The sequence below is a fragment of the Echeneis naucrates genome, chromosome 4, assembly GCF_900963305.1.
Source record: "Echeneis naucrates chromosome 4, fEcheNa1.1, whole genome shotgun sequence".
Lineage (NCBI taxonomy): Eukaryota > Metazoa > Chordata > Actinopteri > Carangiformes > Echeneidae > Echeneis > Echeneis naucrates.
This window is the reverse complement of record NC_042514.1, coordinates 803,663-828,097: the sequence shown is the minus strand read 5'-3', so window position 1 is coordinate 828,097 and position 24,435 is coordinate 803,663. Positions and strand designations below refer to the sequence as shown.

The window sequence follows — 24,435 nt, the reverse complement described above, 5'->3', positions numbered from 1 at the left end:
TTCCACTTATTTTATCATTATAGTATATTATAGTTCCTTCCTCCCTTAATGTTAGTCGTCCTCCCAACTTTGTGCCCTGATTTCACATCATTAAAGGGTCCTTGAGGGTATTTTCCTCCTCTGCAGACTCAGAGGTGTTGGGCAGCATACTGCACCTAAAGGACTGCAAGATGCTCTTTTATTTTGTTTGCAAATTTGTTAGTTCTTCAAAAAAAAAAAAAAAAAAGTGTAAACTTTCTTATAATAGCACTGAATATATTTTCCACTTGAACTGAACAACAAAAAGATACAAAAAAAAAAAGGCTGGACATCGATTGCTGCTCTTATAGCTTTCTGAGAAACATTTTAATCTTTTGTCAATAAACAGTCCTTTAGGCTTCCTCTGAAACTTTGTCTTTCATTGGCCTTCTCTACGTTTGTTCCTCCAAGGAAGAGTTTGTAAAGTATAAATCATGAAAAGATGTCTCTCGAACCAGGATTCATTTGGCAAACAAAGACGCAGAGTAAATGTAGATGACTCACAAACGAATGTATACCTGTTGTTACAACCGCTAAATCCTGAGATGAATTCCTTTTGGGCACTTTCTGATACAGAACACAACCAGAGAGGCTTGTTGAAACTTTTTGGAATGAAAAGACTTTTGTGTTGATGCGAATTGACTTTTTAAGCGGCAGGAATTCAAACTCTGTCAGTCTGTATCAGGACTTTATTTTTTCCTCAACAGAACGAGACCATCACGTCACGAGATGTCGCCTAAGTCGTGTGTCTGCGTGCATTCACGTATTCCTTTGTGACACACTCTCAAATGTAAGTCAGTGTATGACTGAGTAGCATCAGGATAACCATTTTAAACTGAAGATGCCAAAATAAGGATATGTGTGTTGTTGTGTGTAATAATAACAAAAAACTGCAGCATATCATGTAATATTCCAGTCAAAATGGCCGACCCACATAAAAAATGTCATTGTAGTCAAGTTCAATTTAGATTATAGGAGAAAAAGGGGACTAGTTGACTGGTTCGCTTTCTGTGGAGCTGATGTATAATCTAATGATTTCGTCACATTTGTTCCTGTTGTACATTTTCTTTTTATAGCTCGGAAACGCTCCAGTGCAGCAAAGCTTTCTCTGGAGGAAAAAACAGACATTATACAAAAGATTTCAGTGTCTCTCTGAAAATTAAACTAATTTTTAAACTCGCTGACATTTCGCGAAGTCCCTGGCGAGCATAAAGAAAAACAACAAATAACCAAAAATGCACTCGTGTTCATTGCCTGAAACAGATCCCAGGAAATTCCACGACCAGTGGGAACCCTGCTGTTCACTAGGCCGCTGAGCCTCGTCTCCCACCTCTCACCCCTCGCTCTCCTCTATTTATCCTGCCCCCCGGCAAAAACCATTCCTTTACACTTCAGTAATAAAAAAAGAGAGTCTCTCCGTCTGAGGGACGGGCTCAGCGCGTCAGACTGGCATATCAGTCAGCCGGCCCTGACAGGACGACGGAGAGTGACAGCAGTCAGTCAAGTCTTTGGCAGTGTCATGCTCCCTGACACCTGTAACACACACACCTGTCAGGCTGTGAGAAATTTACCTTTGTGTGTGTGTGTGTGCTTCTGTTGGTTTGTGAGAATATGATGTGTGTTGTTTTATGGGCTATTATGTGCATGCACACCGAAGGACAGCATTAATCTGCATATAGTGTGTGTGTGTGTGTGTGTGTGTGGAGACTGCGTGTGCTCATATGTTTAGGCAGGCATGTCTCTGTGTGTGCGTGCAGTTGTGTACATATTGGCTCTCTGAAGCCTCCTAAATCCAACTGGCACAGATGCTCACACAAAAGGACGCTCCTATATTGGCTGCACGCCTTAAATTCTCTCAGAGATGGCTTTCACAGTCTGAGGCAGCAACCTCGCAGGTCTAGATCATGTTTATGGTGACTGAACTGCGAACTACCAAACAGGCTCAAGTGGTCCAGAGTGACTGTTTCAGCGGCGGTAACAACAGAGAGAGAAGCCGAGGCTGTGCAGGCATTAGCCTCCAGGATTTTAGACCAAACATTGGTTTCCAAGCTCTCACAATCTGAGTCAAAAGGAGCTCACACTTCCTCCTCAATCTCTGAAAATATTTGGATTGCCTGAATGACACGAACCCCGAGCGACTGGACGGGACTTGAATCCAGATCAGCCTCGGACCGTTTCGCATTCAATAAAATGGAGGTGATGAAAGTCAGTATTGATGGAGTAGCATTGACAACCAGGACACGAGGAGTCAGGATTCAAACCGGGGACGCCTGCTCAGAGGAAAGTTGCCTTTGGCTGCAGGATGAAAAGATTTTCGCCGCAGAAAAACAGGAAGGATCTGGACTCATACTGACCTGCCCCTTTGGTCACCACCAGTTTGGGTTTGCTCCGGGCCCCATCCCCTTTGGTGGTGTACGCTGCCACTGTGATGGAGTAAGTGGTGTCTGGTTTGAGTCCTCCGATGACCATTTCCTGAGGTGGGTGGGGGGGGGCAGGGTGGAGACAGGAAACATGAATAAAAATCAAAATGCATGGATGATTTGGTCCCAGCTCATGCAGCTCAAAGTGATTTACACCGACTGTTAATCTGAGTCACCAAACATGCATTAAAGGTAAACCCCCCCCCCCCCCCCCCCACACACACACACACACACACACACTCCCCACTGTGTAATGGCAGAATGTTCCATTACGTAAATCCATAGCTGCTTAGGCGGAGGGGAGACATTACATATGTAAATGCAAGTCCCCCCCGCCCCAACTCCCTTTACTCCTCCAGCAATATTCCAATCAACAACTTAACTATGTGATGAATGTATGCTGAATACATCCTGGCCATTCATGGGCAGTTTTTACCTCAGCCATTAAGTTTCCTTGAGTCCTCTTCAAAGAGAGGCTTCCGATCAATTCTAATGAATCTTTCAAAGCAGCAGGTTTGAACCAACGCAGAATGAGGTTTCTAACAGGCCAGCTGGCTGGAGCGATGGGAGAGGTCAATAAAGGTAAATGAGCTATAAGTACTGTCTTGCACTTGAGATGTTGTTCACGTAACGCTCAAGGACTAAGGTCTCAAAAAATCTGGGTTCAACACGAGGCTACTCTGCTGCATCGAAAACAAACAAAAAAATTTCCACAGATCTCACATGGATGTTATTTAACTACAGTCTCTGTAGTTCTATTAATCAAAGAACAAAAAGATGCATAAAAAGGGTGAGAACTTAAAGCATGACAGTAATTCTAAGGTACCACGATGAAAATGAAATCCTAATTTAAAAATCGCACGGAGGAAAGAAAAACAGGAGAAAATAAAAACACACACACAGCACCAGAGCACAAGACAACACGGACTGCATCAACACACAGCGAGACACTAGTAGCATTAGCATTCCAGGCACACCGGGCAGTGGATATTGCATCAGCCACCATTTTGTAGAAGCCAGACGGCAATAGGAGTTTGTCCTTTTTCCCTCAGTGGCTTACAGAGATAGTGTGAGGTTGGCTGGTCAGACAGCTGAGGTGAAACCTCGCAGCCGCTTTACAATCCAAACTTTTTGCATAAAGATTGGAGGGTTCTGTGTGAACTGTGAATCCAAGCAGGTTGATGCAATACCCGCTGTTTATTCCCTCTCAGCTACACAAAGTACTCAGGCGAAACTTCGTACTCACATATTCGGCCGTATCGTCCGTTTCCCACTAACCCCCCCCCCACCGCCAAAGAGGAGAGCGCAGGAGAGAAAGCATTTTTTTAAATAAAAAAAGAAGAGAGAGGGGGAGAGAAAAGAAAAGGGAAGAAATAGGATCGTGAGAGATGGGGGCACGAGAGGTTTGGGAGCGGGGGTGGTATCAGAAATAGGTGGCTTTGTGAGGTCAGGAGAAACAGAAGGTGAAGTTCTCGGCCTGGAGATATTCAGACACGTCACTGAGCTGCTCCTCATCAGTTCCCTCACTGCTAAATCACTCACAACGTGCAGGTTGTTTATTCTTTTAAGGGGTTTAAAGATTTTTAAATATACTAACAAAAACATGCCACGGAGAAGATGTTCCCATGTGACTGCTGGCTGTCTGCGCTGTAATTTCAGTTATTTATATTTTATTCTGCTTTTGGATTCCTGGGGCAGCTAAATTCCAAGAATGCAAACGTGACGCCGGTGGCATTTTGGCTTGAATGGATCCTTCATTCATGTGCAGAAAATAGATTTTGATTCATTCGCTACTAAAATATATGTATAAAAAATGCATCCCATGCAACTATTCTTTTCTGTCTTGTTTACCCTTCTGCTTCAAGGCTATAATTTCCATTTGGATGATTGCTGCAGAGCACAACAGTCTCACTTTACCTGAATTCATCCAATGCCGTGTTGACAGTTTTGTAAGTTTGGGAAAAAAAAAAAGAAAAAGAATACAGACCATTTTAAAGAGATCCATTACAATTCTATCTGTCAGTTGAGGCTGATTTTCTGTAAAATGTTTTCATACCAATTTTACTTCCCTGCCCCGGGCACAGAATACTATCATCTGCATTTTCTTTGAGTCTTTTCATTTGATACAAACATGTTGCCATAATGCAGAGGCCGAGACGCTCCTAATAAAAGCCACGGAGGCAGAAGAGGGAGGACAAGATGAGTGAGGCTTTGATTACACTCCTTGTTGTGGGCTGTGGGGGGGAGAGAATATTACAACAATATGAAATGAAATCCTGGGGGAGAGAGCAGCCTATCGCTGCCTATATTCCAGCAATCTTCGCACACAGCCACAACAGGTGAGGGCCAAGTAAACAATTTGGAATCTATGCCAGCAAAAGTTGGCAAAAGCTTCTTTGAAGCTCACCTTTTAATCATTAAACTGCAGTAACACTGTTGATTTATTCTGCTTAACCAGCCAAGTCTGTGTTTTTTGGCCTGTTTATGACAACGTGTAACAATTAATGCGCATCAGGTGAGAACTCGACTCCATTTTCTTTCTTCATTTGTTGAGGATTTTGATTTTACGCAAATGCACTCTGACTGTTTTGCTTCCTCTGGACACGGCAGATGAAAATTTGCAGCGGCTCTAAACTCTCTGTGCAACGCAGCTTCATATCTTCATGTTAAAATATGTTGAAACAAAGCCGACCTGGCCATGTGAGCTAAAGTGCTAAGGGGGAATCGAATACTTCTGCAGAGGAAGCTGAGTGATGGTCATACCTGGGCGTCGGCGAGCATGACGTCCTTGATGAGGGGGAGGCCCCGTGACTCCCCGTTCTCCACACGCACATAGTGAACCTGGTAGCCACGGATCTGGCCGTGCTGCTTGCCTGGCGTCATGGAGCGCCACATCACCTTCAGTGCGGTGGAGTTGAGGACCTCCACCTCCACCCGCCTCGGAGGAGCCCCAGGAACTGTGGGTAAACAGGACAAGAGCTCCAGTCAGGATACTTTTGTTCTGTGCTTTGTTGAAATGTGATAATGATCCATTATTGGAGGATAAATGTGATTTGCATTTAGTCCTGATTCAGGATGAGACTAAGCCGTGACATTAATAACTCTGACTCAATCTGAGACCCAAAGAATAACAGACGGAGGCTTTCAGAGACAAACTCAAACACAATCCAGCCGTAGAGTCAGCCGTAACACAAACGCACACACTTTTCCCCACCGGTCTGTCTGAATGTCCCCTCCCTCACAATGACAGACCTTTATAACTTCTGGTGTGCCGTGGTCTGACTTTCTCAGAGAATTGGTGTGCCATTAATAAAATTCTTCGACTCAAACTGCCTCCTTTTGCTCCCCCATGAACACTTAAAGTCCAGTTCCCACCCCCCATTATGCCCGGGATCACTCACCAATCTTGTTTACTGGCAAAAATCTTTTCTACCTTTCAGCAGCAGCTCTTACTTCTCTACCTGCCACTTCTCATACACACATTATCATCGTAATGACATCAGCTCTCGTCTACGACGCTGCGGCTTTCACTGCTGCAATCCAGCTGTTTTAAAACGGGTATAGTAGGAATCTGCAGTTGCGCTCATTGTACATCAGAGTCAGAGAGCTGCTTTAAAACGCTGCGGTAATGGACGTGAAATGAATCCCAGAGAGCAGAAGCCAATGTCGTGCATCCATCAATGATCCTGATGCGCTTTGATGCGCTCACTTCTTTACTTGTCAGCTTATGCTGTTCTATTGTTCAACTGCTGTGCTCATTTGTCATTTAGTTCCTGCAGTGTCACCTTTATTTTTATGTGCTTTTCAAGGATGACATGGTGTTTCCACAAACATCTTTGGCTCGTCTGTGTTTTGTAAAATTTTTTTAATCTTATTTGTGCACAGCTGCACTGAAGCAAAAACCTGTTTGGGAGTGGAGTATTTTACTGTTTTCAAACGTATGTCAAAGGAGCCAGTTTTCTCTTTTTCAGCAGCGCTTCGGTTAACACACACTGTGACACCTATTACCAGGCTCTGCATTTCAGTGGAGGAGGTCAGGCCTGAGTAACGCACTCCACAGCACCAAAACAGTAGTTAAGTGAGGTCTCTGAGGGTGCTATTAATTTTCTTCTTTTTTTTAAACCACCAAAAATGTGCTGCACCCTGAGTGGAGGCACACCTGCTTCTTTAACGTCCACCCGGCTCTTTCCGTCATAAAAGCACAGACAGATACGTCCTTGCAGCGTAAAGCACTTTGATCGGCTTATGACTCTCATCTGAGCAACCAGCTCAGCCTACAGATCGAGGCAGGATACGGGAGGTGGTGGTCATTATGAATTATATTTGATTAGTCATGTTTTATTTGCGACGCCCTTGATTTCCCGAGTGTATTTTAAACAGCTGAGTTTGGAGCCGTTGGGTTGATACCACGACGTCGGTTCGCTCCTAAAAACGTGTGATTAGAAAAAAATATTGAAGGTGTCTTGAAAAGAATTGTGTCCAATCCAATCTGTGACACTTGCTTCCCTAATGAGGGCACATATAACAGCCCTTTTAATATCGCCGCGCAGGATCCCTGTCAATTTTACAGAGTTTTAAAATTTTAGTCCCTTTCAGAGCTTTACACGGTCGAGCTCCAAAATACATTACTGGCCTCTCCACCACGGGTCATTAAACGCACCACGAACACTTTAAAATCCGGGGTGACCGTACCTTCCAGTTAACAGCTCCCATGCTCAGGAATAACCTTCCACCAGTCTCACAATCCTCAGTTTCTCATGACTCTCCTCAAAAGCAGCTAAAGCCCATCTGCTCAGATGGCTGCAGGTAACTCCTTCTATTTTTATAGAGTGCTTTCATTTTCTTTTCACTGCTTTTGCTTAATTTCACCAAGTCTTTTGTTTCACTCTGTGTCACTTAGTTTTCCCTTCACCCAATTTCATTCTTTTCGCTACGAAGCATGAAATTTCTTTCTTTCTTTGTGCAGGTCAAAGAAACGAAGGATTCGACACATCAGAGGTTCATGTACCGTCTTCATCTGTCCGGCAGATCAGGGGCTCGCTCTCAGGGCCCGGCCCGATCACGGTGAGGGCCGACACAGTGACTCGGTACTGGGTCCATTTCTCCAGCCGCTGCAGCAGCACCTGCTCATCACTGGCGGGCACCATGGGCTCCTCCATGGCCTCCCCGTCGTCGCCAACGCCGTCTGATGGGCCCGCCACCTGGTAGTGCACCCTATACCCCACCAGGTCACCATTCTGACTCCTCAAAGGCGGGGGGCGCCAACTTACCAGCAGGGTGGTGGAGCTGGTGGTGCTGCACTGAATGTCTTGAGGGGGGGCTGAGGGCTCTGGTGAGGCGGAAAGGACAGGAAGGGTGGGAGTCGAGGACGAGGAGGGAGTCGGGGACGGGAGGAAGGGAGGGTTGAAAAACAAAAAAATAACAAGATGGGAGAGATAAAGAAAATGATAAAAGGAAAATTCAAAACTCAAATAAAAACAAGAAGAAAATTTCAAACCAAAGAACTGCAAAACAGAAAAAAAAAGGCAAAATATGTTGAAAGTAAAAATAAACTCATCAAGCAAATGTCAACAAAAGAGGCATAAATGGACAATGGTAGAAGTTTGTAATAATGTAATAATGAACCAAGATGGCTGCCCTATTCCCCAAAATCCTAGTTTGAAATGTTTCCACCTGATTTTCTGTTCTGGAATCATTCAGGCCTTTGGGGATCGAACGCTGTCTTGCTCTTGTAATCCTCACTAAAGCTGAGACACTTTTCTTATTCATGGATGGACAGAGATGAACACACCCATTGTGAGTTTTACTTCCAGCCACCAAACTGAGGTTTTAGTCCTTTAGCAATCTAAAGCAGCTGCAAGATAAACATGGCAGTCATGAGCACTAAACCCCTCATTTTCCCCTGCAGGATTTTTACAATTACTCCCAGCACTAAGACGTCCTCGTGTTAGACACGAGGATTAATAACACACTGCCAGCATTAAAACGAAGACATGAATATGTTAGAAATATGTTTGCTGTTAATATGCATTGTCTTAGTAATTGCTCCAACTCGAATGAGTGCAATTCAATAATCTGTAAATTTAAGATAAATTGGCACAAACAAGAAGAAGAAAAAAAAAAAAGTATAATTTTCCTAAATATAATCTTCCAGGCAGGAACCGTAGTGTCTGCTTTTTAATTTGCTACAGCATAAATGCTTTCCAACATGGCGGCTGTTCCAGAACGTATTAAAAACCTACACATCTGTGAACTTTCTAAATCAAACTCAATGCCTCTTGCTTCTAATCTGCGCCAAGCTCGTCTGCATCCTGCGCTTGGCCAGAGAGCTGTGCTGTGCTGGGAGCGATAAAATGTGCTCAGCACTTCTCATCCCCAGCTCGGTGGTAAAAATGGAGAAAAGGACGCGAGTGAAAATATTTCAACCCAAGTCAGGTTTCCTGCACATCTGGATCAGAATCTGTTCCCTCCATCTTGGTGTTTAAACAACCCACTTCATTATTACGTTTTTGTGTCTGTTATGTAAGGTAAAAACTGCACAGTAACCAAAAACAAAATGAAATATCATCGGACTGGCAAAGAAAATAAAGGCATCCCACACACAGCAACTTAGGAAAAGAACTCAGATGAAACGGATGAACACAGGAAGCATGTTCTCATTTTAAAGGAGAAGCTGAAGAAACAAATGATGAACTGAAGGAGGGTACTGGGAAATGAATTTCTCTGTAACCCAGATGACACAAAAAGAAACCACAACAACAGTTAAGGTTCAAAATGACTCATGAGAAAAACATGGAAAACACGATACTCAGCATAAACAATCAGAAAAGAAAGAAAAGAGGACGGACCAACCGAGAAAAAAGAAATCACAAGCATCGTCTCCATCATACGTACCTGACTCCCACATACACTAAATTTTATAGACTTTCTTACCACCAGCACCCGACTACAGAGTGAGCTTCCTCTGTAGTCAGTGAGCTACAACACTCTCCTTCCCAGGAAACAAGCCTTCAATTTAGGAATCTGCTCCCAGTTTGGATCAGTAAGTAACAGCTTCCATTTTAATTAGTTAGTTTTGGACCCACGTTGGGGTTCGTGGGAGGGTGAGCGTTGGCTCCGTGCTGCAGCCGGGGCTCTTTAATACTCATGTATTTCTGGGCCGGAGGGTCCACAAGACTGTGAGAGGGGAAGCCAGGGTGGGGGAGGGGACTACCTCCCGACATATTCTGCTCTTCTACTCAAAGATTCTTTCTGTGTGAACAATTTGTTCACATAAATCCCATTTTATAGCCCCGTACCCTGCACGTCTTTGTAAAGCTGCCATTTTCAGAATACCAAGACACACAAACAGAGGGGGAGGAAGGAAAGCTTGTATGGCCGAATTCATAAAAGTTTATTGACAGTGTCCTGGCTGCAGTGTCACTGCTTTAAGGGGGGGGGGGCTCCTACCGGTGAGGAAGGAAAGTTCCAGGACAACAAATAGGACAGGACCTCTGCCACAGTTCCCAAACCCTTCTCTGTGTCCAATGGGCTTATTTACTTATGGTCTTACTGGATTTTTGAGCCTTTCAGCTTCTTTTCTCCGCTCGTATTGTATTTGCAAACTCTCCACGTCAAGCGTGATCGCTCAGTTCTCAATCTTTGTGGTGCGGAGAAGGCTGCGAATCTGACAGCGGCCGGGCTATCGCGGCACACAGGCCTCCTCAGGCCTGATAACGGTTTAAGACCGGCTGGGGCGCAGCTTTAATAAAGTGCATATCCCACGAAGGCCAGTGCTAGGATTATGGATACTAGAACTATACAACCACAAAAGAAGAAATTCAGCTAAGGCTTCACTTGAGGTTCTTTTGAAGCTTTCCTGAAAGAGTTTCCTAAATGCTATTTGACAAATAATTAGTCATGTCTGCATTCGCATCCTTCTCTTTGACTTTAAAGTCTGATATGACTGGGGAGTCTGGGTACAAAGTCTGCAATGTCAAATACTGGTGGCATACCTAATCATTATGACTACCCTCAGATTAAAAGTGCTTTTAGTGCGACATCTTCAGTGGATATAAATTACACACATTAATGCTCACAGTTGAGCTGCACAGGCCATTACTCAATGCCTGTTGTCAACTCTTAAACTGACACAGATTGCAGATGCTTTAGCTATCAGAGTATAAGCACATGTCTGCATCTGAATTGTATTTTCGCCAGAGGCCTCCAACGACAGGATGTTGGTATTTGTAGATCATTATGGAATTAATCTGCCCGATGCCAAATGGCCATGCCGTGGCTCGCACAAATATTCCAATATATCTAAAAACCTCCTGCAATTACAGTAAGTGGGGGGGCTAAACTGCCTGTTTGGCTAAATACAGAGGATTTAGAATCTGCCACTTTAATTTGAGAGATAGCACTTGACTGGCTACTGGCAGGTTCTAGGTATAATCTAAATGTGTAACAAAGCCTGACAATCCAGGGGCCCGGCTCGTAGCTCATCGCAAAGCATGAAATTAATTCTGACGCTATGAAATGGGATTCTTATCTGCTGCACTGGGGGCCCTGCAGTCCCCTGACGCCCACTCCCAGGGTCCGTCTTAGGTCCCGTTACCACGTCTTGCAGCCGGGTAACAGGCAGAGGAATGCTGGGAAAGCCTCCGAGCTCTCGGGTTGTGGACCGACTCCGGCCACGTCTGAACGATCTCACAGAAACGGTCTTTCAACCTGATCTGACAGAGGCAGCATATCCCAAGAGGCCTTGCTTCTGAATGAGGTCCAATTCTGTCAGTAACATTTAAAGTATTTATTTCAGCCTGTTGAGGAAGCCAATGAAATGAACAGCGTATTTGGTATCTGTTACAACAGAGCGAGTTTGAGGAGCCTTATTCAATTTTATGTTTTTTTTTTTTTTGCTCGGTGGCAGAGTGGTCCTCATGGCAAAAGCCCCAAGTAATGCTGCTTGGACTGAGCACAAACTCCAACAATCTGCCAACATTTTGTACCACAGGTAATGGACAACAAAGCAAACAGTGAAATCATGTTGTCTGTCTTTCTTTTCACTTAGTGGTGAAGGGTTTCAGTCTGCCAGACACCGCGGAGGACTCAGAACCGGGCTGAAACCGCTTCGCAGGAAGAAAATCTGAAAATGGCATTAACAATTCCAAAAAGCTCAGCTTGCACATGGAGCAATATAAAAATGTTATGAAGCCATCGCTCTGTGATTTGTGAGTCCGAATGGCACTGACCAAATTTATTTTAATGTGCTCTTTTTTTTTTTTTAACCACAGTGAATTAGAATTTCTGGGTCATCTAAGTCGTACTGTAGTGTAACAAAACTTAAATTTGGTATTCACGTGACAATCGAGCCCTTCAAACTGGGACCTGTGTTTTTGGTTCTGTGCTCTTGTATATCAACTGTGCTGAATAAAATGAGCTTTACTTGTGTTTTCCGGTATAATTTCACCTGTCTGTGTTTATATGCCACAGGGCTCCTCTGGATGCAGAGAAAGGTTTCTATTCCTGACCTGAACTGAAGACGTGTCAGTTTAATATTTCACCCTGTCGTGTACAAAGGCTGGCCCCCCCCCCACCCTCCAAAAAAACAAACAACCAGTTAATTGGATGAAAATGTGGATTTCGCTGACAGCTCTGTTAGAAGGTTATGGCAGACTGAATCCCTAAAACCACACAATCACTTACCTTGGAGCATCCAAAAGATCAACTTATTTATTATGTTGTGTTGTGGAAAGTCTTTTTTTGCTTTGACTGACTGAGTCTGTGATTTTTTCTGACCCCAGCAATGAGAAACCAACGGCTGTAAAGTATCTCACTCCTGCTTGAGCAGGGACTCTCGATAAAAGGATTAAAAAAAAGAAGTCCAGGGACAACGAGGCGCTGAGCTGAAACCATAGAAATAGAATGGACAGAAAAGGCAAAGATGTCTGTTTAACCTTAAAATGACAGACACAGAAGGTCTGATCATATTGTCTTGGAATCTGGTGCATAAGTGGAACATAAATTGAAACTCATTTTCAGGACAGAAGCAGCAGTTATCCTTTTGGTCTACTGTAATTGTATGGATGAGGCAATTCAAAGGAAGAGTCCCCTGTCTCAAGCGGAGAGATGAAAAAAACTATCAGTTAAACTTGGTTGCCCCCATATTAGATTGGGGGGGCTATATCGCTGCAGTCTGCACGTGTTGCTCTGCTGTAGCTGCGGTGGACTTCAACAAAAGAGCCCAACAGAACGAAAGAGAACAGCAGCGGCGAGCTTCTATCTGTAGTGATGTCAAACCAATACCGTTCAGACAACCCAGGAAAATAAAAAAAATTATAAGAAGAAAAGTAAATGAACAAAAGAAAACAAAAAGTCTGACTAAAACACTTCTTTCTATAAAAAAAAAAAAAAAAGACTGAACAGAAAAGGAAGAGGACACAAAGTGAGCAAGGTGATGACAAGCCATTCCAAGGAGAGCTTTTGTTCCATAGCAGAGGGGAACAAGTGGCGGAGAGAGAAAGAGAGCTGGTCGGGTGGTGAGTGGATCCAATCCAATCAGCTTGCACTTTACTGGTCAACAACAACAAATGCAAAAACAGAGGAAAGGGAATCACAAACACATCGACAGGTGGAGATGTGCACACACACATACACACACACTGAGACGCTGAGACAGAAATGGGGCTGGATGAACATAAAGTATCGTCATGCCTGGACTGATCAAAGATCAACGGTGCAGTGATTCTCAACAGCACCCCCAGTGGGCAGGAGGGAGTGTTGCATGCAACTGGCGCTCTCCTCAGTGACTGCACTGTCTGTGTGGCTCAAAAAGTTGCACTGGTAGAAACAGAAAATGTGTTAAAAGAGGTGGACTCCCATCGCCATGGCTCTCCTATGTCTCTCTGCACAGCTCTATCATCGGGATGCACGATGAGCCCTAATCCCATAAATCCAGCTGCATTTTCCAGGTTCTTTACCATTAAGGCATCAAACATCAGTACACAAAACCATTGTTGATCTTTGTGTGCTGTGTAAACCACAGAAGACACGAATTTCATACTCCTTCAGCCACTGGATATTTGATTGGATAAGCTGAGTGTATTTTCTTTTCTCTACAGCTTGCACTGCTGCTGTGTGCTATGATATCACTCCTGTTATTTTTAGCAGGCTGGTTTAAATAATTCAATTGTGTTTCTGCGATCTGTAAAATAAAGTAATCAGTGCAGAACTGATATACTGGAATAAATTCCAGAGGCAGACGTGTTGGTACTTTTGCTAACAGCTGATATGTTTTCTTTTTTTCCTCTCTCTTTGATGACTAGACTGAATTTCCAAATCTGGCCTCCCCTCCCCGGTCTAAATACAGTTCATACGAGAGCCTTGGTGGTGGGGGAACTGACATTTTTTGTGTCTCTGTCACGTGGAAGAAAGTGCACTTGCTGTTGACAAAGGAAAAGCAAATATGAACAAAAGTGAAAGGGAAATAAAGAACCTGCCAAAATTGTCGGTCCACATAGACTTGATTTGTTTGACAGTGCGGGGTACACCACCACATATACGGCACCACAGCCAAGTTAGAAAATATGATGATATATTATAAAATGAAAAGCCTGTAAAGTCTCCAAAATGTGCTCTGTTCTCAACTGTCCACGAGGTAATCAGATCACAGAGAAAATACGCCTGAGATTTAAAGTACCATCGTCATGTTGTTACATCAAAGTTAAAGGCAAGACTTAAACAACACATCAGCTTTGAAACAGTTCAAGGGTGACGGTGCAGCAGAAAAAACAAACAAACAAAACACACGACCTGATTAGAATTCACTTTAGAAAAGGTTGACAAAAGCATCGAAATCCTCTAACGTCTTTCCTAGAGAAAATCACTTTGTTAGTCACAAAGGAAGCACGAGAGAAGACTGAATAAAGGATTACATACTAGCTTGCAAGGTCTTCTGTGAAACGTCATTCGTGAAGGCTCCGATGCCTTTGATCGAAATGGCTGCCAAGGAGAAGCGGTACTCTGTGTTTGGGCGGAGCCCTTCCACCACGTATGACGATGCGGGTCCGAACGTTTTCTTCATCTGTAGATGGAGAAAAATTGCTTTGATGGCAGGTTTGGTTTAAAATGGGTGCACACAAATTCAAACAGCGAACACTAAACCTACCTGGGTGCCAAAATTGCCTTCTGAGTAGCGAAGCTCATAGTTGATAATTCCTTCCTTTTCGTAGGCGGGTTCCCAGGTCAGCTCGATGCTGGTGTCGGAGACGGCGCCGACCCGGAATTTGGATGGTTGACCTGGAACTGAAGAACACAGCAGAGGAGAGTGTTGCAGGAGGGGAGTTCTTCTGAATGGGTCAATTATTTTTCAGACAAAAGAGCACATTTGTTCACCGACATGTTGAGAGTTGTGAGATTTAATGTAGAAAAACAAGCGAGGTACAGTTGAGCCTTCTTGTTGATGCGCTGCCTCTCGCTGGGAGTGATTGAGAGATACATATCTGTGGTCTGACGCTGAATTCTTAGATATTGGTTCGTCTTCAAATTTGCCTATTTTCTGTTTTCACCCACAGACTGCCATGAACAAAACTTTGTCGTCGTATGCACAGTTTGCAGATGTGCAGGAGAACCTCGCACAGCAGGGGAGCAAACTTGTCTCTTTGGCAGCAGGATGATTCTGTTTAAAGTTTCTGAAAATGTGCTGCTGATGCATAAACCAGCTGAAGACTTGTGGGGAGACTCTCCTGACGGGGGAGAATCTGTTCTTCCCCTGAAGAAGCCTGGATAACTCGAACTTATTATGAACTTACTGAACAACTTTGTTTCCTTCACATTTCAACACCACGTAGGTGAATGACAGCTGGCAGGTATTTCAGCAGAAGCTTTGGCAAACCCTCTTGCCAACTCATTTGCTTACCTCCTTGTAGTACTTTGACGTGGATGGGTTCTGAGAAGGGTCCGTCTCCTACTGAGGTGAACGCCAGGACTTTGATTGTGTACGTCTCTTGAGGAACCAAGCTCTGGATGGTGGTGATGATGCTGTCCTGGACGTTGTGGATCTGCCACAGACTCATGGGCTGGGAGTCGTCCATGGTGTAGTAAACGCGGTAGCCCTTGATCTGCCCATTGGGCTCCTCAGGTTCCTCCCAACGCACCATCATGGTGTTCTGCGAAATAATCTGAGCCTGAATGTTTCGTGGCGGACTGGCGGGGGCTTGTTCTCCAGTGCGGGTTTCCACCGGCTCGCTGGGAGGACCCTGACCGATGGTGTTGACGGCCGAGACGCGGATCTCGTACTCTGTGTTGGGGTAGAGGCCGCCGATACTGTACCGCGTGGTGGTGATGTCGTCCACTGTTTCATACTTGCTGTCCGGGGACTTGGCCCTGTACTGGATGATATAGTAAGTGACTGGGTCCGGGTTGCCTGAGTCCCAGGTGATGGTCACGCTGGTGGCGGTGGTTTCCGTTACCACGGGGGTGCCTGGAGGCTTGGGGAGAGCTGCAAAAGAGGACATCTTTAATCGGAACAGCGACTGATTGATTGTTTCGACCTAAAACGAAAATCTCGGACATTTTTTCTCTTACATTTGACGGTGATCTGCGCCACAGCTTCAATGATGCCGAGGCTGCTCATGGCCACACAGGTGTAGTTGGCTGACTCACGGACACTGCTCAGCTCGAGAACATTCCTGCCCACCGGCATCTCGTCCTCCGGCGTCAAGTCCTCAGAGTTCAGCATCCACTTCACATAAGGCATGGGCGATCCCACCGCCACACATGTTATGTTCACACTGCCACCGGGCATAATTTCCTGACTGGTTGGTGGAATGGAGAAGCGAGGAGGAACCCGTCGGACTGGGGGAAGGCATGAGGAAGGGGAGAGGATGACAAAAGAGGGCGAGGGAGTCAAAAAAAAAAAAAAGAGAAAGAGAAAGGTAACAAGAGAGGCAGATGAAAATGGACCCTTCTCAAGAAAATACTTAACACAAAATGTTCAACATGGTAAATGTGAACTAAAACACAAAATAAAAAGTAGACTGTTCAGAACATAAAAATATACAAATAATGAGAAGGAACTAAACTAACAGAACTGCTTCAACAACAATATAGATTAACAATAAAGCAACGATTCATAGCAACAAGGTTCCATTGACCAATATTTGACCCATCACAGCACAATTAAAGACACAAAAATCTATTACGAGTTTCTCATCTTTGAAACTGAACTGCTGATGTATGTACAACTACGGCATAACCTGTGAAGGCTACTGAAGGCTATGTGATAATGCTATCACATGAGGCCAAGGTGGCAACCTGGAACTTCCTGTCCTCTCCAGCACACATGCCAAACAGGAAGTAGGCCATTACAGGCTTCTCCCATGGCACAGGAAGTGTAGGGTTACGGGGAAATTGACCGTCTCTGCAAGGTCTCTAAACACATTCCAGCGCAGGTTTGCACCTGAAATCTGCCTGTGCTACCTAGATGTCTTAAAGATGAGAAACTTTAATCAGATTTTTGTGGTTTAGGGTAGATCCACTGGACAAAGCCTTTTTAAGATCTGACACGGTTCCATTGATAGATGCAGCTATCAGTTTCACAGACAGCATGCATAAATAGACCGAGGTAAATTAAGGAGTAAATGATAACAAAATCAGATATAAAAATTGAGATAAAATGCATAGAGGAATATAACTGAAGGGTCGCTAGCATGCCCAGACAAAAGACGATTTGAGAGGAAAGAAGAAATACAAGATCGAGGATAGAGCATCTGAGGAAAGGATAGGAGGAAAGGAACAGAGGAGCAAAGAGTGACAGAGGAAGAAGAAGAGAGGGGAAGGTTGGAGGAGGGTAAAGGGGGGGTAACCCGCTTCAATGCTGTGTAAACTTTGATTTTTTTCTTCAGCTAATGTGACAAAATGTGATGGTGGCACATTGTCACATCGCAGTCCCAGTTAACACAAAGTAAATATTGAGGAACAAGGTGTGTGCCTGGAAATACATAGAAAAAGAGCTCTAGTAGTTGTAGCTAGAGAGTCTAATATCACAGAGTGTTGGAGTCAAGAAACAGAACTGGATCAACAGGGAGTAGAAGTCCAGAGAACGAGAAAGAGAGACGGAGGGAAAAGGGAAAGAGAGAGACGAAGATGAATCAGGGCAGAATGAGAGCAAAGAGAGGGAGACAGGGACGACCCCACGACTCATGGACAGGGGGGTTGATAATGAGTCTGAGACGCAGAGGAAGGGTGTGAAAGGTACCGTGTGCTTGCATGTATTTGTATGTGTATATACATTGATGTATATATACGTTTTTGTGTTGGTAAAGGTATGAGTGTGCGTGTGTACAGTATGTAAAGAGTTAGAGAGTGGAAAGGTATGAGTTAGCAAAAACATTGTGTGTTCATGAGAGGCATCCCAGCAAGCACTTGAGAGATAGTGACATGCAAGAGGTGATCGAGTTCGACACTGAATGAAGATGAATTCTAAAGTTAGCTGCTAAGCTGGGCTTAAAACTTATTTTAATACACATTTAAGTTCTCAATTTACAGAAAAAAAAGTTACAGGAAACAGCTATGGACTTGTACGGAGGTCCATAACCTGCACCGTGTCTCTCTATTTCAAACAGCTTCTCAACACCGCAGCAGACCACAGTGTCTTCGTCTGTTCAACATCAAAATGTTTGTTGGGATGCGAAGAAGGTCAAAGAGAGACGAGGAAAGTTTCACGGATGTAGAAGTAAAAAATGATGAATTAAATGGAAGAGATGACTTAGAGACAGACAGATAGACAAGACAGGAAAGACAGGGACGAGAGACAAGACACAAGCCAGAACAAAACTGACTCAAGCAGCAAGACAGCAGACAAGAAGACAGACAGGAGGGAGACGAGCAGACAGACAGTGACGGATGGATACGCAGACATACTGTACAGTACGCAAAGGGGAAGGGGGCGGGGTGTTGAAGAAAGGGAAGGAGTAGGAGGAGGAGGAGGGCATAAGTGGGGGATAGAATAAGGAGACTGGGATTCTGAATCCAAAGAAAAATCCAAACAAAACCAAACAAACAAACCAAAAAATTAAATCAAATAAAAAATGGCTCAAAGTGGGTTTGGAGGTCTCACACACTGGGGCTTAAAATCAAGAATCATTCCACGTCTCCTCCGGCCCGACGTCAACACTTTGGCCCAGCGCAGTGCACATTTAACTGGGAAGGGATGTGTGTGTGTGTGTGTGTGTGTGTGCGTGTGTGTGTGTGTCTGTCTGTGTGTGTGTGTGTGTGTGTGAGGGTGGGGTGGGTGGCGACGTAGCGGGAAAGGGAGGGGCGTTGAGGATAGGTAGCATTCCAAAACCGTGTCGATCCAAATGGGATTCGTTGGGATGATCGTTGCATGGGACAGTTTGTCAACAAACTGAGGGCACAAATATCAGCGACACACACTCGGGGAGGGGGGGAGTCGATCTGAACTGACCTGAGCACTGAAACGGTCTGCACTGACATTAGCCAGAACGCATCTATCATCTTTTTTGGCCGTTGAAAAGCCAAATCCAGGAAACAAAGCTTTTTTTTGTAACTAAAAGTTGAACCCAGATTTAAGCTCTTCTACTTGTATCCTCTCAGTCATGTACTTCCCTGTTAATGTCAATTGTTTTACTACCTTGGGGCGAGATACGACCTGAACTCCGGAGCCAAAGAGTTAACTGCTGACCTTTGGTGAAATACTCCTTTGTGATGAATAAAATGACACACTGAAAATGTGCCGTGAAAAGTGTCGACAGGAAAGGGTTGTCATTAAAAATGTCAAACTTCCACTGATAACAGAAAGGCGTCTCCAGTAGCAGCAAAAAACGGCTCATTTTGTGTTCAAGACATTTGTCGTTGTACTTGTTCTGTCCTGCCCTGACTGTAAGAAAAGGTGAATAAAAGAAGAAGATGCCAGACGTTTTGGTTGAGGAGTAATGCTTTGTTTCACCATGACTGTCATCGCATCGTCATGAAATCCAAATGAGTCTTAAAAAAAACAAAAACATGTTGATTTGGAAAAAAAAGGGCGCTAAAGCCAACAAATAACACGGGGACAGAATATATATCTGCTTTCTTAATTTGTCAAAAAAGGTCTCACTTAACAACAAAGGTGAAAGGGCAGCCCATTCCTCACACGGACATGCATGGGTGTGGCTATGGCATGAGTGACATATACAGGTGCGCCCCCATCCACTCGGGCGGACACCAGAGAACCAATACAATCCAAAAAATGTCACCCAAGCCCATCCAAGCATGCCATCCATTCCCAAATATAGCATTGTTCCAGACACACACGCACAAAATCAAACCAAAAGAAAACAAATGAAACTGAACAAATCCACAAAAAGAACTAAGTCCAAACAGCATAGACAGTACCAAAGTGCAGCTGTGATCAACGGAGAGGTGTGCATCAATGCTATTAGATGTTTTTCAGCTGGGATTTGTCTCTGCTTGAATTTTGCGCCCAATCCAAAAGAGTGGTTGAAAACGGAATATGACGAACGGGGCCTGCCTCTGATGGGGCTCAGGTCAGGTCAGCCAATGGACCGGGAGCTGCGGTGGCTGAGTGAATGAGGTTTCCCCACAGGAAGAAGTCTCTGCTCACCTTTTTGGATTGCCTGCTCTGTCGAGTGAGTGGGGGGGGGGGGGCGATGTGGAAACTGGGAGCAGCTACGTGCCAGATGAAACTTTTGGCCGCCATCACTGAGCCAGTGTGCTGGACTTATAGGGCACATTTTGGAAAACGAAGAGACCGGAGCACCGGGGGGAGTCTGCCCGTCAGCACCATGATTCAGTCTTTGGTTACACCGGAAGATCAGGAGCTCAAGGTCAGCTGATACGACGGCACGCTTCTCTAAAATTATACGTCTGAAAACCCAGAAGAGACGTTGTGGGGACAACTTTAACTAAATGTCAGTGTCACATGCAAATGAGCTACTCTATCTGTAAGTAGACACGGCCCGGATGTTCAAGTGGTCATGTCAACGCTCTCACAACCTGTGTGTGTATATTTGTGTGGATGTGTGAGAGAGTGTGTGTGTGTGTGTGTGTGTGTGTGTGTGTGTGGCTCTCTTATCCTACCATTCAAATGTAATGCCAGTGAAAGAAAATAAAGAATCCCAATTGCATGGACAGGCTCCTCATTCACAGAGACCAGGAGCCCAGCCGGCCCATTTGGAATGGAGGGGGAATAAATCCAAACCTACACCTTTCATTTGGACCGCTAACAACATATAATCTTGTTTCAAGCCCCAATGTGGAGAGAAAGACAAGAAGCCTTACGGTGGACGAGGTGAAAAGCAGTCGAGATAGAACGCCAGAGTACTGCACTAACGCTAAATAGTGGGCGGTGTTGTGGAGGGATTTGTGCCAAAAAACAGAGGTCAGAAGGTGGACATTATCGGCCATTTTGGTGAGGCAGTTTTTTGCTGCCCCAAAATGAAGGGGAAAGCCAAAATAATGTGCAGCCTTTAGTGTCACCTTGAAGCTGAGATTACACCCTCTTCCTGCCTGAGGACACAGGCGCAGTACGGAGACTTTTTTAGTCACACTCGCTGAGTGAGGCCTTCGGCATTTACATATAAGCTGTAGGGGTTGGTCTGTATTAACATACCTCGGCTGCGCCGGTGCTAAACAGTCACTATGGGTGGCTCATCAAAATGGAAATTATTACCTAAAGGAAACTGACAGGGATAATGGCAGGGGTATCTAATCATAGCAAGCAGTGAACTGAAGGGATTTCTGAGCGTACCACTTTTTAATTTTTTTTTTATTTTGTGTTGTCTTACAGGAAGACGACAAGCAGCCAAATGATAATGTGAATACGTCTCCTCACTGTGGTGATCCCTTTGGATTGCGTACTCATGTATTTGCATTTGAGTAAGAGGGAATGAAACTTTGGTTTTTGTATGAAAAATAAGTGCAATTCTGATACATCCTTTTGTTTTTGTTTTTTTCTTAACTTCAGGACTCCTTGAGACAAACATCTAATAGAGATGGCAGGATTTTGCTTTGGCCAGTGAGAACATAAGGTGTAATCTAGCTTTCTTTCCCAACGTCACACACAAATGCAGAGCAGGACATGCAAGCACATTCAAAGTCAGGCAGATCCCATAGTAGAAGGCCAAACAGGCACATGCGTACAGAACAGCACAGTCTTTCTGCATCAGTGATATTCAGAAGACTTTGAATTTGATATCAGGGCCAAATGTGGACACAGTACGGTCTTCGGCGTGTTCTGGTTCTCTCCAACATACTCTGAGGAAGCTACTTCATGCAACTGTCTGTCGTTTTCCTTTTCCCTTTTTTGTAAATTTGCTGTGTACAATTACAGATAAAAATTTCTTTTGATAGCCAAGTGCTGCATATGGGAGCTGGAAATAAAACCCTCATTTGCATCTGGAATAAGTGCTAGATCAGAAGGGGTGATTATTTGTATATTTGAGTAACTGGTGCAAAGAGAAATGACAGCGATGTGGCCAAAACTTATCGCGTTTACTCCGCATCTTCTCAAAATTTGTTCTGGGCTTGTCTTGCTAACGTTTGGGGGATTATTGTGGATCATAGAAAGTTTATGCTCCATCATCGGTGTGTTGATGGGTTGGTTAGAAGAGGAACATTTAGTTCAGGGTGATACTTTCTAGAGATCAGCCTAATCTGATGGAGATCGTACACTCCCAGGTGAGTGGCACACCTGAAGGAGGAACGATACGCCTGATCTGCACCTAAAACGAACCGCGCTCTTTTCTACTTTCATGACTTGTGTTGCTGGAAAATGTACAAACAAATTTACTAACCAGGTGAAAAGCTCAGTACAGATCGGATTCAGTTGTTTTAGGAAACCTGGTTCTCGAGCTTATATGTTAATAAAACATCTTAAGGGCGCTGCTAACGTATACGAGTTAATGGCCAAGCTGCATTGGATTTTGTTTCCTTTTCTTTTCCTCATTATTTGCTGAAAGATTACATCAACAGCTGCTTCAGAAAAGTCAATTCTAGTCCAGTTTGAGAATCTTTATTACTTTAGTTATGCCAACCTGAAAATCAATCCTGTTCTATGAATGTGTGGGTGTATGTGTATCAGGCAATGGGAGCTTTTGAATAATAAATTAGAATTTGATTGAATGTCATGACTGCAAGGGAACACAAACAGCAGTCACTCTACAAAACCAATCACATCTAGATGCCGCCTTTTGAAAATAAAAGTCTCTTTGAGCTCCCGCTAAGCAACAGCAAATGTGATGTTGAAGTCATTATATTGTTATTGATCCACACGACTGTAAATGGCATCCCTAAATGGCTGCCTGAATCACCATGGAACCCAATCAGGCCCAATCAGGTCTAATTTCTTCAGTAATGGATCGCCGTGCACAAGATGACAGGAACACTGGCTGTACACACACTTATTTTTTCATTCGGCAATTGCATTTGCACTCCGAGACTCAAGAAGCAGAGCAACATCATTTTTGAAAAAGAAACACAATTCTCACGAACAAATGAACCACAAAAAGACAATATTTTTATAACCCCCCCTAAAAAAACCAACAACAACAACAACAACAAAAAATAAAGCAACAAAAAACAAAAAACAAAACTGAAAAAGGATTGGGAACAAAACTGAACTAATAGGAAAACACACAAACACAACACCAACCACACAACACAAAAAATAAACCAAATAAAGGAAAGCCAAAAGAAAAAATTGTATCAGGGAGGAAACACTTGTGGAGGTTAAACCAAGGACAGAGAAGGAATCAACAGAACAAAACACAGGGAATGCAGAAAGAAAAAGAACCATCATGGCCAAAGGGATTTTGTACAGGCATGCAAGCGCAGTTACATTCTCCCATCATGCAACAGGTCCTGTTATTTCCACGTGCTGGGTTTCCATGACAACACATGCAAGAAAGCTTTTAGATGCAGAAGCAATACCAAAGGATGCAAAACGAGAAAAGGCCCCACAATGCAAACATAAAAGTAAATTAACAAAACCCGAGCTACTCGGGTTTGCTTTCATCATTTCTTCCTTGGAAATAAAGAAAAAAATTCTTTCATAGTCATTTAGCAGTTTGGATTAACTGATTAGTATTTGTTCAAATTAGTAAAGAATCGAGCTCTGTAATAGGCAAATACAGCTAAAATTTTTCAACATGTTGAATTTTTTATTTTTTTAAATGTGGGTTAAAAAAAGTAAAAAAGAAAAAACACACCAACCTTCTCGAAGCTCTGAGGGATGTAAAGGGGTTGATGCAGAACACAATGACATGAGGAGAAGAGAAAAATAGGGGAAACACAGAGAGAGTAAAAAAAGCCACCTCAAGGTGTTTAGCTGCAGCTACATTTCCCTCGTCCTGAATCTTTCTCCCCCCTTCTTTCCCCCTGTCCCTGCTATCAGTGACACCCGTCTTAGAGTACACTTGCCTGCCCCAACCCGCCCCCCCACTTAAATAAACTTTGAACCAAAACAATCAGATTCACCCCAGTGGCCGCACTGTCGCCTGGTAAGAAAAATGTAGTGAGACGCCACTGGAGTCAAATCAAGCGTACCATACTCATAATTCAAAAAAAATTTCACAAGCTCCTTATAGCCACGAGGACAAGGCTCCTGTGGTGTCTGAATTTGCTTTTTGTTAGAGAAGGAAACCAAATAAAGAGAAAATAAATAAAAACTAATGAGAGATAGAAAAGAAAAAAGACACAGTTTGGGCTGAAATTAGCAGCTGCAGTTTAAGATGGTAACGGTAAATGTCAGGAGCCGATCAGCTGGACCGTCCTTTTGGTTTCTGTCTCCAGTTTGGTACGGCCAAATTTATACCTCATTCAGGATTGTCTGTTTGTTTGTTGTTTTTAATGATCCCTACCACAGCTGCTAATCTCAGGTGCATTTCGCTTCGTGAACAAAACATAGTCAACATCAAATATCAGAATTGATTGACAAAAGTTAACTGAAAACAGACAAAGGTTGACACCATCAAGGCATAACAATGCATCGTGTGAAAGT

At 43.9% G+C, this 24,435-nt stretch overlaps 1 protein-coding gene across 5 annotated transcripts in view; it reads right to left on the bottom strand.

The window, feature by feature from the left end:
- Positions 1-24,435, bottom strand: part of ptprsa (protein tyrosine phosphatase receptor type Sa) — a 194,288-nt gene that overhangs the window by 42,387 nt on the left and 127,466 nt on the right. For all 5 annotated transcript variants that reach the window (XM_029500050.1, XM_029500049.1, XM_029500052.1 and 2 more), the window contains 7 exons: positions 16,002-16,271; positions 15,334-15,915; positions 14,584-14,720; positions 14,355-14,499; positions 7,447-7,767; positions 5,202-5,395; positions 2,373-2,490 (listed from right to left, as the gene is read on the bottom strand). In XM_029500050.1, coding sequence (XP_029355910.1) covers positions 2,373-2,490; positions 5,202-5,395; positions 7,447-7,767; positions 14,355-14,499; positions 14,584-14,720; positions 15,334-15,915; positions 16,002-16,271 — 1,767 coding nt within the window. The remainder of the gene's footprint in view (positions 1-2,372; positions 2,491-5,201; positions 5,396-7,446; positions 7,768-14,354; positions 14,500-14,583; positions 14,721-15,333; positions 15,916-16,001; positions 16,272-24,435) is intronic.